We start from the raw sequence: 17,166 nt of genomic DNA on the forward strand, positions 1-17,166 counted from the left end.
AAAGTGCCCTGGGAGGTTTCAGGTGGGTTAAAAAGGTGCCACATATATTGTTGCTGTTATTAAGTGCTCCTGTGTGATTGCATCGAACAACATCTGTCTATCTGGATGGGTTTCCATCATCCTATCACATTGGTGAAGAGGAGTGTAGGGAAGTCTTCCACCGTTCCAACCAACTTTACATCTAAAATATAGTCTAATTGATGAACCACTTAATGCCCATCTGTGAGATCTTTCAACTTAGCTGACATTTTTTGCATGGGCTACACTTCAAAGCATGGTTCCAAAAGTAGGATACATAAGGATTAGAGTCCGACGGCAAACCATTGAGTTCAAATATATTCAACAGGTCGTAGTACTGCCCATGAATGTCTCCGCAAATGGTAATGAACTCTTTCTGAAAGACAAATGGACAGCTAGGTAACAACATGTAATTGACTAAATACAGATAGCAGATTAACTACTGCACGTCAAATATTATACTCTCAGAAAAGCAGCAATGAATGTAACAAATCAGGATGCTGAGCCTTCAGAGGAAGTGGCTGGGACAGGTACAATATTAATATTTAAGAGGTGTTTTGGTGAGTACATGATTAGGAAAGGTTTAGAGGGATGTGGGCCAAATGGATGAGTTAGGCTGAAGAACCTGTTTCAAAGCTGCTTCTCTCTAATATGTAGTGTAGCAGTTAACATAATGCTACAGCAGCTCGGGTTCAGTTCCACGTCTGTCTGTACGTTCTTCCCGTAACTGCGAGGGTTTCCTCACACATTCCAAAGATTTACAAGCTACTAGGTTAGTTGATCACATAGGGCAGCTTGAGCTCATTGGACGGGAAGGGCCTGTTACTGTCTGTATCTCTAAATCAAAAATAAATAGAATTCTGGATATTAAGAAATATGGGGGCAATGCAGGTAGAAGAACAGCAGGTTCAACAGGTCGAATGGTCTGCTCCTGTAGTTTTGTTACCTGAGCACCAAGCAATGGAGGAAGGCTGAGTACAGGGGGCCCTCATTCACTGGAGTTTCCAAGAATGAAAGATGACTGAAAGAGGGGCTCCAGTATTTTATTTTTAAAATCAGAGGGTGCTGTGTCTGTAGAATGCACTGCCAGAGGAAACAGCCGAGGAACGTACAATAACAAAGGATATTAGCAGCTCTATTTGGCACGTGTACTATAGAAACATATAGTGAAATGTATCGTTTGCATCAAGTGCATGCTGGAGGCAGCCCTCAAGTCCAGGAAATTAATCTGATCACTTCTATGGGAGAAATACTATCAACATACCCTAGCATTTCAAAGTGCACAAAGTTCTGCTCCAATTGTCAAAACCAAACCCACAACATGGAACAGACAAAGGAAAAACAGTCTGCTTAAGGTTTTATGTACAAAAGTTTTCCTTATTAAAATAACTAGAGTGGGAAGCAAAAGTTCTTCTTGTCTGTGCTGTGAAAAGACTGTCCAATTAGACCCACAATGACTGTGGCAGAAACACTAACTCTGAATGACAGTGCTATCACAGTACATACCTCGCCCACCGTGATCTCAACCAGACTGGGGAGTTTCGACAGCACCTCCTTCACCTGGACCAGTATCTGAAAGAAAATCCAAAATGTTAACCCAACAGTACTATGATCCTTGATGGAGACCTGGAAAGAAACAGGGAAACAGGCTCTTCAGCCCACTAAATAGATGCTGGCCATCAATCACCCATTAATCCTAATTTATTCTTCCCACATATCCACCAACTCCTACCAGATTCTACCACTCAACTACACCTTGTGAACAATTTGGAGAGGCCAATTGATCTGCCAACCCACATATCTTTGGGATTGGGAAGGAAATCAGAGGACCTGGGGGAACCCACATAAGTAATCACAGGGATATTATGTGAACTCTAAACATCCAACATTAGATTCTCTGGTTTGGTGAGCCAATATCTGTACTAGCTGGGCCACTATACCATCCAAAGGAGTTGTGCTAAAAGTGGGAAATGGCATCAGACCGCAAATTATATTTCCTTCCATCAGTACAAATTCAATTTCTCGAAGGCAAGAGCTTGTAAAAATTGGAAGCTTGTGGGATGTGTAGGAGGAAAGGGTTAGATTGGTGATAGAATAGGCAAATATAGACTGGCACATTATTGTGGGACAAAGGGCCTGTTCTATAAACTCTTCTTGGGCTTCCAGCCAGGTACACGCGTCAATTATAACCAAAGTTTTGATGACAAACTCTGCTATCTTCTTCCTTGACAAAGATGGTCAGTTATAATCAATCCCTGTATCAGGCTTGAAGCCCGGGAAGAGAGTTTATTCATTATATATGCCGGGAAAGCACTAGATCCTTTCTCAGCCTATTCTATGTTCTGAAGAGATTTCATACAACAGTACTTAATGTCCAGATTCTGATTTTAATACACATCAAATTTGAGGGGCAGAAGGGACAAAGGGACAGAGCTCACTTAACAGAACTCCCTTAGGTTGACTTCTCATTCCAACAGAACCTACTCTACTGCCACTATGAGGCCATTCTCAGGATAAAGGAGCAACACCTCATTTTGTCTGGGTAGCCTCCAAACTGAAGACATGAACATAAATTTCACGAACTTCTGGTAATGTCTCTCTCTCTCTCTCTCTCTTCCCCATTCTGGCTTCCCATTTACTCCTCCTCTGTTCACCTGCCCTTTCACTTCCCTCCACTGCTCCTCCTCCCCTTTCTCCAATGGTCAACTCTTCTCTTCTTTCAGATCCCTTCGCCTTTCCCACCCATCACCTCCCAAGCTTCTCGTTTCATCACCCCTCACCTGGTCTCACCCATCATCTGCAAGTTGTACTTCAGCCCACTTCTCCACATCCTCATTCCGGCTTCCTCCTCCACTTTCCCTCCAGTCGTGATAAAGGGCCTATCAACTGTTTACTCCTGACCTGCTCAGTTCCTCCAGTTTTTGTGCATGTTGCTCGGGATTTCCAACATCTGCAGATTCTCTTACGTTTCTCTTGTGAAAGCATGAAATATGGCAAGCAGCAGGCTCAGGTACGTAAAGAGGTGTTCACTCAGGGTTGCTGAGATGCTAGTAAGGTCTGACACAGGAAGGCAAACCAAACCAAACTGGCTTCTACTGTTTGTCTCCTTCAGGTACAACAGAAAACAGCCAAATGGAACAGCTATCCTGCCACTCCTGGCAATTTACAGGTTTTCATTAAACTAACCTTACACTAATGCAATTAATGAAAAAAAATCATGCTTTATAAAACTGGCACACGCCATGTAATCCGTTGCTATGCGGCAGTACATTACAATACATAATAAACTGAATTACGGTAAATCGATATCAAAAAATTAAATTAGTGAGGTAGTGCTCATGGGTTCAATATCCACTCAGAAATCTGATGGCATGGGGAAGAAGTTGTTCCTGAATCGTTGAGACGTTACCTCCTAACCTTTATAAGGAAATTGGAAATGGATAAACTCTTCTGCCGCTGAATGATGGTTAGTGTTTTAAACACCAAGTTGAACAAGGGGTTGGTAACAATGAGTATGAAGAAAGGGGAGGGCTGAGCGACTGGAACCTTGGGTCTGCTCGCGACGTCGAAGGACCAAGGTGCACAAACCTGAATCTCAGCTTGTCCTGGGATTCGAGAACCGTGTGTGCATGCATGGGTCAGGGGGGTGGCAGGAGGGAGGGGCTTCTTTTGCTCTGCTGGGTGTTGTGCGTATGCTGCAGTGGTGCTAGAAAGTTTATGAACCCTGTAGAATTTTCACCATTTCTGCATAAGTATGATCTAAAACGTGATCAGATCTTCACGCAAGTCCTAAAACTTTAGATAAACCCTATTAACTAAGTAGCACAAAAACGCTATACTTGTTCATATATTTATTGAGAAAAATGATCCAATATGAAAGCATTTGTTGGAAAAAGTATGTGAACCTCTAGGATTATCAGTTCAATAAAAGGGGAAATTAGAGTCGGGTGTTTCAATCAATGGGATAACAATCCGGTGTGAGTGTGGGAGGCCCTGCCCTATTTAAAGAACATAAACCTGGGTCTTCAGCAAAGTCGATCTTCACCACACAGGTTTTTGGAAGTATGCCATGCCTCGATCAAAGGAGATTTCTGAGGAGCCCCCCACTCCCCCCAAAAAAAAAATGTTGATGCTCACCAGGCTGGAGAAGGATACAAAACCATTTCTAAAGAGTATGGGCTCCACCAATCCACAGTCAGGCAGATAGCATGCAAATGGAGGAACTTTGTGGTTCACTAACAAAAATCACTCCAAGAGCAAGGCCACAAAGAACCCCTGGGAAATCTAAGAATTTAGCTGATTGTCATCCCATTGATTGAAACACCTGACTAATTTCCCCTTTAAATGAACTGATAATCCTAAAGGTTCACATACTTTTTCCAATAAATCCAAGGAGCTACAGACCTCTTTTGCATTGGCTAATGTCAGTGTTCATGAATCTACCATCAGGCAAACACTGAATAACAATGGTGTGCTTGGCAGGATTGCAAGGAGAAAGCCACTACTCTCCAAGAAGAATACTGCTGTGTGTTTAAAGTTTGCTATTGAAGACTATTGAAAGAATGTTCTGTGGACAGATAAATCCAAAATAGAACTTTTTTTGGACAAGACAGAACACAAGTTTGTCAAAAAGCAAACATTACATTCCAGCAGAAGAATCTGTGAAAGATGGTGGTGGCAGTTTCATGGTTTGGGCCTGCTTTGCTGCCTCTGGACCAGGGTGACTTGTTATCGTTGACGGAATTATGAATACTGATTTGTACCAGCAAATTCACTATGGGAAAATGTCAGGGTATCCATCTGTGAACTGAAGCTCAGAGAAGGTGGGTCATGCAGCAAGACAACAACCCTAAGTACACAGTCAGTCTACCAAAAAATGGTTAAAGCAGAAGAAATTTCATGTTTTGGAATGGCTGAGTCAAAGCCCTGACCGTGATCTTATAGAAATGTTGTGGAAGGACCTGAAGCAAGCAGTTCATGCAAAGAAGCCCACTAACAGCCCAGTGTTGAAGCAGTTTTGTAAGGAGGAATGGTCTAAAATTCCTCCAAGCCAATGTGCAGGACTGATTAACAGTTATCAGAAATGTTTGGAGGAAGTTATTGCTGTACAAGGGAGATCACACCAGTTACTGAAAACAAACCATCACAAACATTTTTCAAATGCATTATCATATTGGATTATTTTTCTCAATAAATAAACAAAGTATAATTTTTTGTATTTACTTAATTGGTTTCTCCATCTAGTTTTAGAACGTGTGAAGAACCAATCACATTTTAGGTCATATTTATGCAAAAACAGAAAATTCTACAGGGTTCACAACCTTTCTAGCACCACTGTATGTTAGTGTTGAAATTTATTTGTGGGCTGCCCTCGATCCAGCTGTGTGTTGTGTTGGTTGTGACAACAAATGATGCATTTCACTGCTTCCATGTGCATGTAATTGGGGAGGGGGGAAGAAGGGGGTTTGTCGTTCTGCTGAACAGGAGGGCACGATATGTTGCTGCTGGGATGTGTGGCCACACCTGCTGGCTGCCCCAGCGCATCATTGGGGTGTGTTGGTTATCAAAACAAACGATGCACTTCACTGCGTTCTGACATACATGTAATGAATGAATCTGAACAGGAGCAATAATATTCCTAGTAGATAGCTCGCTGTTATATTTTGGCATCAGCTTGGTAACACACGCTGTAAACAAACCATTTTTTGATAACTTCATGTGCTATACAGCAGTGCAAGAGAAACAATGTTTCCATGATCCAGTTAATTTCAGTTAATACGATATTTGTGGCAGCCAGGCATTGGCCGTGCTGATAGCTCCTGGCTACAATACACTCCAGCAGTCTCAGCGAAGGACTTGGAGATCACAAACATCAGGGTTAACATATTCTCCATCACCCAAGGGGACAGAGATAACCACATTCAGCAGTATTTATTTATGCTTTTTATTAGACCAGAAGACATAGGAATTAGGCTATTTGACCCATCAAGACTGGCCCACTATTCCATTATGGCTGATTTATTATCCCTCTCAACCCCATACTCCTGCCCTCACCCCGTAATATTTGACAACCTTACTAATCAAGAGCCTATCAAATTCTGCATTAGTTATTCCCAATTATTTGCCCTCCCCTCCACAGCCATCTGAGGCAATGAATTCCACAGATTCACCACTCTCTGGCTTAAGATATGCCTCCTCATCCCTGTTCTAAAGGGATGTCCTTTTATTCCCAGACTGTGCCCTCTAGTCCTAGACTCCTCCACTCTAGGAAACATCCCCTCCAGGTCCACTCTATCTAGGCCTTTCAGTATTCAATAGGTTTCAATCAGATTAGTCTTCCCAACCTGTTCCACCTAATTTTCCATTTCATCACCCCTCGTAATTATCTAGCTTCCCTTCAAATATGTCAACACTGTTCTCCACAACTACTCCCCATGGAAGCAAGTTCTGGAAGCTCACTCTGGACGAAGGAGCTCCTTGAGAATTCCTTTACTAGATTTATTTATTTTCTCGCACATTCACACTCCCTTGTCAGTCATTTGCAGACTAGGAAGTGTCTTCTCTATATGCAACCTATGAAACCCTTAATATGATTCCATAAACCCCTTCACAAGAAAGAAGAGGTCAGCCTCATCAATCTTCTCTAATTATTACACCTTCCTTATTCTGGCACCTTCCCAGTTAGACCAAGCAAGATCATCTCACCCACTTTCATTCTGGGGAACAAGCATGCAGTCATGCATAAACTCAAAAGATTCTGCAGATGCTGGAAATCCAGAGCAATACAGGTACAATGCTGGAGGAAATCAGCAGATCAGGCAGCATCCATGGAAATGAATGAACTGTGAACGTTTTGAGCCACGACCCTTGGTTGGTCTGCAACATCAACTGCTTCTTCCTTCATCAACTGCTTCATAACCTGCTGAGTTTTGTGATGCAGTGATGTTGTTAACCTTCGAGGAAGAATGGTGAGGTAGCCTTAAGGAGTCGATGCCCTGTGGGGTTATTGCAGAACCGTGCAAGGCAGCGAGAGGACAGATAAAATTACAGATGACCAGCACTGACTACTGTATCAATAGAAACCAGAAACATCCAAGCAAGGAAAAAAATTGACAAGTTTACTTAGGATAACTTGGCACTTCTGCAGATATTTATGCCAAAACAAACTCGTAGAAGAACCTGTGCAGTTTCTGGGTCCTTCAAAAGAACAGAACTGCTGCTCCCTGCCATGCATGTCGTAAAAGGCGAGTAAGGAGGGTTGGGCATAGGGTTAGCAACCCTATCCTGTAAAAATAATTATTGCTACAGAAACATCAGCAGCATCAAAACCAAGCCAGCCAGTCTTGGGAGAGGTAGGGCCTCTTTTGGAGAGCCATATGACGTGGAGAAGTGAAAGCCGAAAGTAAGCTCCTTCACCGAAATACCTACTGTTAACCAAGAAGATCTCCAGTATTGGCATCTGGATTGTGAGGACCATGTATGAAGCTGGGAAAACCCTACAAGTCGCAAAAGAATTTCAGAACAATAAATTAGATATTTTGGGACTCTGAAACTGGATGGGCAAATTCAGGGCAAGTACGACTCACTTCAGGGGAAACTATCACCTATTCAGGACACATGGAAGAGAATGCACCACACACTGAGGAGTAGGAAAAATGTTATCAAAACAAGCAAAGGGATCACTTTTGGCTTGGGAAACATCAGGATCCAGGATCATGTCCGCATCCTTCCACACCAGTAATAGGAGAATAACTCTAAACATTGTGTTCGCCTATGCCCCTAAAATGACAAGGACACCGTTGTCAAGAAAGATTTCTACAACAGACTGCAAGTGCTCCCGGAGAAGCTGAAAAGAAATCACCATCCTCATGGGAGATTTCAATGCTATAATTGGAAATGACAACACAGGATTTGAAGAAATAATGGGACAGCATGGACTTGGAAGCAAAAATGAAAAGAGAGCTATTTGTAGACTTTTGTGCATTCAATCGGTGGCAGCATAAGCAGATCCACAAGGCAACATGGATTTCACCAGATCATCGAACAGAGAACCAGATCGACCATATCTGTATCAGTAAGTTCAGAAGATCCATGCAGGATGTCAAGAGTCCTTAGAGGTGCGGACGTGGCATCAGATCATCATCGTGTTATTAGTAAGCTTCAGCTCAAACTTAAAACAAGCAAAACGAAAGGCTATGCAACACAATTTCTGAAGGACCAGGGGAAAAGACAACAATTCAACTTAGTATTGCAGAACAGATTTCAAGCCTTGGAAAACTTAAATCAGGGGTGTCAAACTCATTTTAGGTCACGGGCCGGATTGAGCAAAATGCAGCTTCATGCGGGCCGGATCAGTCGGACGCGTGCAAACGCAGCTTTCGTTGCCTCCGTTTTTTCAGCCTGCTCTCATGTGTCTCAGTCTCTGCTATAACTACAAAGTGTTTCACTTTACAAATTCCGTTTCTTATGAAGAAGACTGCCGAGCAAGACTGCCGAATAAACACTAAAAACCCTGAAAACCTGGTACCTGAATAAACTCAGCATTAGCCATATCATACGCCATAGGCACTTCGATTACTGGGGCCAGCTTTAATAGTAATTAGATACTATCTCGCGGGCCAAAGATAATTCCACCGCGGGTCGGATTTGGCCCGCGGGCCTTGAGTTTGACATACATAACTTAAATGAAGAATCAAATGTGGAGGGGATCTGGGAACAAGCCAAAGTTCTAGGTAAGAAAGACTACCAACACAAACCATGGATTTCTGCTGAAACACTCAGAAAAACAGAGCTAAGAAAAGCAAAAAAGGATGCACTTATCAAAAGCAAAACAAGAGCATCAAAGACTGTTGCACAGATAAACTATACAGAGGCAAATAAGGTGAAAGCAAGCATCAGAATGGACAAAAGAAACTATATTGAAGACCTAGCAAGAGAAGCAGAGCACGAAGCATCAAAAAGGAACATGAAAAGACTGTTCAACACAATCAAGAAACTCTCTGGCAAATTTCAACCAGTGGAAAGACCAATTAAGGATTAAGAAGGACAAGTTTTGACAGGAGTTGAGGACCAGACCCAAAGATGGACTGAACACTTTGAACAGCTTCTAAACAGACCATCACCACCAGAACCACCTGTCATCCTACAAGCAGAGAATGACCTAAAGATAGACTGTGGCACTCCTACCAAAGAGATCAGAATGGCAATCAAGCTCCTAAAGAATGGTAAAACTGCAGGACCTGATGGTATACCTCCAGAGACACTCAACAGTAGTATAGACATATCTATTGAAATGTTGCACAACATCATAAAAAAGGTCTGGGAAGCAGAAGTACCCAAGAACGGGAGAACAGGACATCTAGTTAAAACCTCCAAGAAAGGAGATCTCCAGGAATGCAAAAACTACAAAGGGATAATGTTGCTTTCAGTGCCAGGGAAAGTTCCGAGTAGAATCATTTTCGAGGGATTGAAAAATGCAGTAGATGAGAAGCTTAGAGATGAACAAGCAGAATTTCAACAAAACAGGTCTTGCACTGATCGGACTGCAACTCTTAGGATCATCATTGAACAGTTGTTGGAATGGAACACATCACTGTACGTTAATTTTGTAGATTATGAAAAAGCATTTGACAGCCTGGACAGAGAGACACTGTGGAAACTAATGAGGCACCTTGGGATTCCAGAGAAGTTAACTAACTTGGTAAAGAAGATCTATGAAGATATGGAATGCAGAGTAATCCATGTAGTTCAGTTGTCAGATACTTTCAAGGTGAACACTGGGGTACAACAGGGATGCTTACTGTCCCCTTTTCTCTTCCTGCTAGCGGTGGACTGGATTATGAAGCAAACAACAGATGGCAAGATGAACGGAATACAATGGACATTGTTCAGATAACTGGATGATCTTGACTTTGCTGATGATTTGGCACTTCTCACACAGCCATGCTCAGATGCAAGAGAAAACAGATCTTCTAGACTCCACATCGCAGAAAATAGGGCTACACATCCATGTAGGGAAAACAAAATTACTAAAAGTAAATGCAGGAAACAGATACCCTGAGATATACTCCTCTAGAAGTTGAGTCATTTGTCTAACTGGGAAGCATTGTCAACAAGAAAGGAGGTACAGATGAGAAAGACCAGGATCCAAAAAGCCATAGGAGCCTTTATAATACTATATCCAGTTTAGACGGCAAAAGAACTAAGGTTAAGCACCAAAATGAGAATCTTTAACTCAAATGTCAAATCTGTCCTCCTATATGGCTCTGAAACTTGGAGACTGACATCAGAAGTAATCAGAAAAATCCAGACCTTCATCAACATATGCCTACGTCAGATTTTGGGGCTAACATGGTCAGAATATGTGAACAATACAGAATTATGGCAAAGGACCAACCAGACACCAATTGAGGCAGAGATCAAAGAGAAGGAAGTGGTGCTGGATGGGACACACGTTGAGGAAGCCCCCTAACAGTATCACCAGACAAGCCCTCACACGGAATCCTCAGGGCAAGCGAAATCGAGGTAGGCCCAAGTCCACATGGAGGAGGGAAGTGTCAACCGACGCCAAGAGAGTGGCAATGACATGGTCACAGCTGGAGAGACATGCACAAGACAGGCTGATCTGGAAAGATGTTGCTGATGGCCTATGCTCACTTGTGAGTTGAAAGGCAGGAGAAGAAGAAACTCGCACAAGTCCTTGGTATTGTCATCCACCCCAATAGGAAACAATAGTTCCTCACCTGATAAGCACACTTCCTGTGCAATTTCTTCTGGTCTTTAAACCACTGCATTAAGTCCTTCATGAACTGTAATGTGACCTTGCCTTCTTCAAGTTTCGGACCAGTGTAATCACCTTCGATTGCTAAACACAAAAAAAAGAACCTAGGAGAATGAGAGATTGCAACACATATTGAATTAACATTAACGTTTATGTTGGGGTGGGTTGGTGTTGGTAGACGGAGAGGGGAGTGCTTAGAGAAAGAGAAACTATTAGTACAGGGTAGTAGGGAACATCTCATTCATTTTGTTTAAACCTTGAAATAGATTACCAAGAAAAGGCTGGGGGCACTTTTTATTTTCTTTTCTTTCAAGATACAGCATGATAGAACACAGCCCTTCCAGTCTAACAATAGCTCTCTAGAATGAAAGGGGGTGAGATGATCCTGCTCATCTGGGAATAACTGGGAAGATGCCAGAATAAATAAGGTGTAATAATTGGCGAGGATTGATGAGGCTGAGCTCTTCTCTCTTGTGAAGGGATTCATCAATCAAAATGCTAGAGAAGCTCAGCTGCTAGGGCAGCACATACGGAGGGAAATGGACAGTCGACATTTCAGGGAGCCTTTTAATCTGAATTGGACTTTCCTCCACAGATGCTGCCTGATTTGCAAAGTTGTTTTTAATTTAGAGATATGGTGCAGTAACACCATATGATGCACAATTTTATCTATGTGATCAATTAAACTACAAACCCATACATCTTTGGAATGTGGGAGGAAACCAGAGCACCTGGAGGAACTCTTGTCTTGTCCATACTGCACCAACAGCTGCCACTATAAACGTGCAGGAGCAGTGTGATGTTAAGTGCCTTGCTCAAGGACACACACGCTGCCTCGGCTGAGGCTTGAACTAACGACCTTCAGATCACCAGCCCAAAGCCTTAACCACTTGGCCACGTGCCAACACACAGTCATGAGGAGAACATGCAAACTCCTTACAGACAGCAATGGATTTGAACTGCTGTTGCTGGCACTGAGTTGCTGACAGGTGTAACACGTCCTTTTTGTATAGGTCATACCTTCCCCATAAGATATCCTAAAGATCCAGAAATCTGAAACCCTGTCCCTTGCATTAGCCACACATTCATCTGCCAAATCATCCTTACCCTCATTGCAATGTATCACAGGCAGCAATCCTAAGATGATCACCCTGGTGGTCCTGCTACTTAACTTTCTGCCTATATTCTCTCTTCAGGACCTGCTCCCTTTTCCTACCTGTTGTACCAATACACATCATGACTTCCAGCTGTTCACCCTCTCCCTTCAGAATACTGTGGACACAATCCCAGACATCTCACCCTGGCACCTGGGAGGCAACTTAACAATCCAGGGGCCTCTTTCACATTCACGGAATCTTCTTCCTGCTCCTCTAATTATGGAATACCCCATCACTACTGCACTCCTCTTCTCTCCACTTCTCTTCTAAGCTACAAAGCCAGACTCAATGCCAGAGACTTGGTCACTGCAGCTTCCCTCAGATGTTTGGTCGTCACAAATTGACTGATATTTACATTAAAAGACCAGGCATACAGGTTTACCTACTACACCGGCCACTGGGTATAGAGCAATAATTCCACTTCATCTGTCCCTTGTACCAGTTCCCACTAAAATAAATATACATTTGAACTGTATAACTATTAGAAACTATTCTTTGGAGCGTAGAAGGTTGAGGGGGGACTTGATAGAGGTCTTTAAAATTATGAGGGGAATAGATAGAGTTGATGTGGATAGGCTTTTTCCATTGAGTGTAGGGGAGATTCAAACAAGAGGACATGATTTGAGAGTTAGGGGGACAAAAGTTTAAGGGTAACATGAGGGGGATTTTCTTTACTCAGAGAGTGGTAGCTGTGTGGAATGAGCTTCCAGTAGAAGTGGTAGAGGTAGGTTCGATATTGTCATTTAAAGCAAAATTGTATAGGTATATGGACAGGAAAAGAATGGAGGGTTATGGGCTGAGTGCGGGTCAGTGGGATTAGGTGAGAGTAAGCGTTCGGCATGGACCAGAAGGGCCGAGATGGCCTGTTTCCGTGCTGTAATTGTTATATGGTTAAAATGAAAGTACACATAAAGGAAAGGTTTCCATTCAGAGAATACTAGTGTCTGCGATAGGAAAGAAATCTCTGTTCATTCCTGATTGCAACCAGGAGTTCACAGGTTTAATTCTTGCCCCATGTCACTTCTTTTAACAGGATCTGGTGTTGGAAGTAACTTGGGCTATGTGAGACAATGGGAATTTCCCACCCTTCTCATCTCCTGTAGTCACAAAAGCTGACCGTATGCTGGGGCAACACAACAAAGGCTGTGGATGCTGGAAATCTGCTGCAACACAAAATGCTGGAGAACTTAGCAGGTCAGGCAGTACCCGTGGAGGGAAGCTGACAGTCGAGACACTTCCCCTGTATATATATGCACCCTATCCTAGCAAGAGTCAACATCTTCAGTAAACAAATCATACACAGCAAGATTAAAAATACTGAACTAGTTTATGACTTGTTTTTCCTAGAAGAAGCCCTGTGGCTAAATTGACAGCAATGTTTAGAAGGATAAACACTCAGAACAGAGGAAAGAAAGTTGGGTGTGTTAAAAAAGTTAGCATGAACTGGATGGACCAAATGTTGCATAAACTCATCCCAAGAATTGAGTGTAAAAGAGTCTGAAACACGGAGGTCTTGATATTTGAGGCCAACCATTTTGGATACTTACTCATGCTCTCTATATCCAGAGAGTCCACCACTGATCTCTTCAGCTCATCGTTTGCTATTGCACGTTCAAACGCTTTCCGTTTGACTATTTTATTACATTCTTGGTATTTCATTTTTGCATCCTTGTCATTTGGTTTTACTTTGACCACCTGCAAACAGAACAAAGACACATTATGAAGAGAGATGCAGAAAATGAGCCTTTACAGACTGGAGGTTTACTTTGCAAAGTTGTATCTATTGTTTTACTTGGGTCAGTGGTCCTTAACGGTTTTAGTCCACAATTGCCCAGAATCAAAAGTAGCACACGGCTGCCATCTAGAGGCTGAAGTGTGCTTACCGCGAATACACCCGAGTATAGCAACCAGAGTTCACTAACAGATCTCTTAACCATATGACTGATGCTTTAAAAATAGTAGGGGGGAACTGGTTAGATAGTCAGAAGGAATTCAATTCTGGTAAAGGTAGCGATGCAGAATTGACAAGCAAGCATACACCTTCTAAGACTGGACACAAGATCCTCGATATGCTGGAAATCTTAAAACACACAAAATGCTAGAGGAACTCAGCAGATCAGGCAGCATTTAAGGAATAACCAGTCAATGTTTTGTGCTCAGACCCTTCAATAAAGTTGTTTATCACTGCCACATTCACTGAGGTACAGTGAAAATATTTGCTCCACATGCCATGCATACAGTACAAGAGAAAGCCATGGTGTGTGTAACCTTTGCAACTTTCCAGTCTTCTGGCAACGCCACCGGAATATTTGGAAGTTCATCACTAAAGATTCTGCGATTCCTTTCCTCACCTCTCGCAGAGCCTATCCCACGTGGACTAGGTGATCTGTCCACGAATTACAGGTCACCTTTCAAGCACCACTCCTAATCTATTAATAGTCCATCCATGAATTCAATTGCAGATCACCCCCTAGAAGAAGAACATCTGACCTAAAACAAAACACACTAAAGAGCTTCCAGAACGATAAATTCAATCGAGATACATACATTCCTTCCTACAAATGACAATTCTATCTTCATTTTCAGTGATTCACAATATTATTTATTACTTTTCTTTGTAAACGCACAATTTGGTTTTTTTTCTTTCCTAAGTTGTCATTCAATCACACACCAATACATCCAAACAAACAGTATTACTGAGGCCAAGGTACAAAACACAGCACCAACAGACACACCCAGCACAAAGTACATACAAGATAGCACGCACATACAATAAAATAATAACACAAAAAATATATTGTCCAAGATCCTGAGTCAACAAATGTTGCAGGAATCTGCAGTCAAAACACAATATGGCTCATCTTCTGCCAAGCAAACATGGGCGAAGGTGACAGGGAGCAAACCTGACTTCATCACGGACACCCCACCGCACCACCCCCAGTGGTGGAGTGCATCAACTCCAATTGGTTGTTTGTCCATCTGTGTAGTTTTTCATTGATTCTATTATGCTCCTTTGTATCTACTGTGAATGAATGCAAGAAAATGAATCTCAGTAGCATATGCACTGTCACAATAAATTTACCTTTGAACTGAAATTTTTATATATTTTCCAACTTATGGACAAATTTGACATATAGTTGTCAGTAAAAATGGAACCAGCTCATTATCTGGGGATGGCCTGTACATCTTTCACCGAGACCCCACCAGAATTCTACCCAATGAAGACAGGTGTAAAGTACTTAAGTAATTAGGTAACTTCCTTTTTAGACTTTTCCAACTACACTTCTGCCCTTGGAGTATTTCTAGATTTCTTTTTCCTACCAACCTTGCCCTCTCTCTATTCAGTTCTTTTAAACTTCCCCTCTGAACCTCTGGTAAACAGCCTGATTCTCAGACTTTTGCTGCATTAACTGAGCCAGGCATCTTCTCACGGCTCCTATCCGTTAGGAGGCTGCAAAGCCTGTAGCCCCACAAGTTTCAAAAACAGCTACCTCCCTTCAATCATTCACATGCACATCTTCTTATAGATATACAAGATTAAGTTGATATACATCTTCTTGCATATCTAACTTACAGAATGACTAGTGAATCTCTTCTGGACCAATTCCTGGGATGTTGCCAATGCTAGTACATCCTTTCTTAAATAGGACGAGCAAAACCATACACAGCACTCCAAATTACAGCTTCAACAACACATGTAAACTCCAACCTCCTAACAGTAAAGACCAATATGCCAATTGCCTTCTACATTACTTGCTGCAGCCACAATTACTACTTCATACTTTTGTGTAATACTTTGATCTCTTCATAATCCACTATTTTGCAATTTCTCTTCATTTAAACAACTGCCTGCCTTTTAGTTTCTCTTACCAAACTGCAGGACATCATGCATTCCTACATTAAATTTGTCAGGTTTACCCAATCCTCTTGTAAATTCAAATATCTTCAATGTTGCATGTCCTTTCAACTATTCTCACATCAATGAGGAAACTTGAAACACCTTACACTCTGACCCCCCCCTCAAATTATTGATCTTGAGGCCCCCCCCCCCCCCCCCATCAGTCAGAGCCGACCATGGACGTTGCGTCCTAGCTGGCTAGATACACTGGCCAGGGAAGTACAATATGGAGAGCAAGCTGTTGCCCATGTAGCAAGCTCCCCCTCTCTACGCTTCTGATGAACCCAGTGGAATGACAGAGACTGACACAGGAGCATCACAGGAGTTGCCTGTCGGTGTTGAACACGATGTAGGACTGCCTAAGAGACTGCAGCTCTGGATTTTTCCCCTCGGAGTTTACTCTCAAAGCCTTCCCCATGAGTGGATATAGCTGCAAGGCAGAGGTTTGAGATCAGAGTTTTCCTTCTCCTGCATGAGCTGCCAACCACAACTGATGAGCCCCATCTGCCCAAACTGACTGGCTTTAAGGTGCCAGTAGCCCACCTTCGCCCCTTCTCCTGTCAGTAGAGAGCTCCACTGGGCTTATTAACTAAGCCACACGTGAAGGCCAGGAGCTGAACTCAATTTGTCGATATATGTAATAAATACTACATTTGATTAACTATCGTAGTGTGTATCAAGGTACAGAAAAGAATGTTTTGCATGCATTATTTGAAAACACAAATACGATACTGTGCACAAGACTTAGACTCACTAGCTGTACATCTGCCCAAGACTTCTGCACAGTACCATACATTGATAAAGCACAAAGGAAAACCAGTAATATGGTGCAGAATATAGTGCTATTATGGACTTCAACAATGGAGGTTAAGCTAACTGTCCAATAGTTCCTTGATTTTTGTATGCTTCCCTTCGTGAGGAGAGAGTACCACATTTGTGCGTTTCCAACCCAAGAACGGCATTCTGAAAAACTTCAGCCAAACACTCTTATTTCTGCAGCCACTTCCTCAGACACTTGGATGTAGGCCATCGAGCCTTGGTGGCAATCTATGCTCGGTCACATTTCCATTGGTCTATTTTCCCAATCCAACCTAAATAATGCTTCCTTTGTACTTTGCCAATTGCCCTGATTAAGTTCAGGACACCAACTTTGGAATTGTACCAGGCTGTGATGATTACGCCCTAGATACAATTATACCAAATCCTTATCAATCCCACCCGATCACAGATTTTTAAAATTCATTTTACTTAAAGATACAGCAGGGTAACAAGTCCTGACAGCCCACGAGCCCACACCATCCATAAGACATTAG

The 17,166-nt window shown here is 42.4% G+C and overlaps 1 protein-coding gene across 1 annotated transcript in view; it reads right to left on the reverse strand.

Moving 5' to 3' along the window:
* Positions 1-232: 232 nt before the first annotated feature.
* LOC140721526 (serine/threonine-protein phosphatase 5-like) overlaps positions 233-17,166 on the reverse strand; it is a 44,479-nt gene continuing 27,545 nt past the window's right edge. Inside the window, exons 3-6 of the mRNA XM_073036342.1 lie at positions 13,503-13,650; positions 10,761-10,882; positions 1,525-1,590; positions 233-394 (exon numbers count right to left, since the gene is read on the reverse strand). Of these exons, the coding sequence (XP_072892443.1) occupies positions 233-394; positions 1,525-1,590; positions 10,761-10,882; positions 13,503-13,650 (498 nt within the window). The remainder of the gene's footprint in view (positions 395-1,524; positions 1,591-10,760; positions 10,883-13,502; positions 13,651-17,166) is intronic.

Source organism: Hemitrygon akajei, chromosome 2 (assembly GCF_048418815.1).
Source record: "Hemitrygon akajei chromosome 2, sHemAka1.3, whole genome shotgun sequence".
Classification (NCBI taxonomy): Eukaryota; Metazoa; Chordata; class Chondrichthyes; order Myliobatiformes; family Dasyatidae; genus Hemitrygon; species Hemitrygon akajei.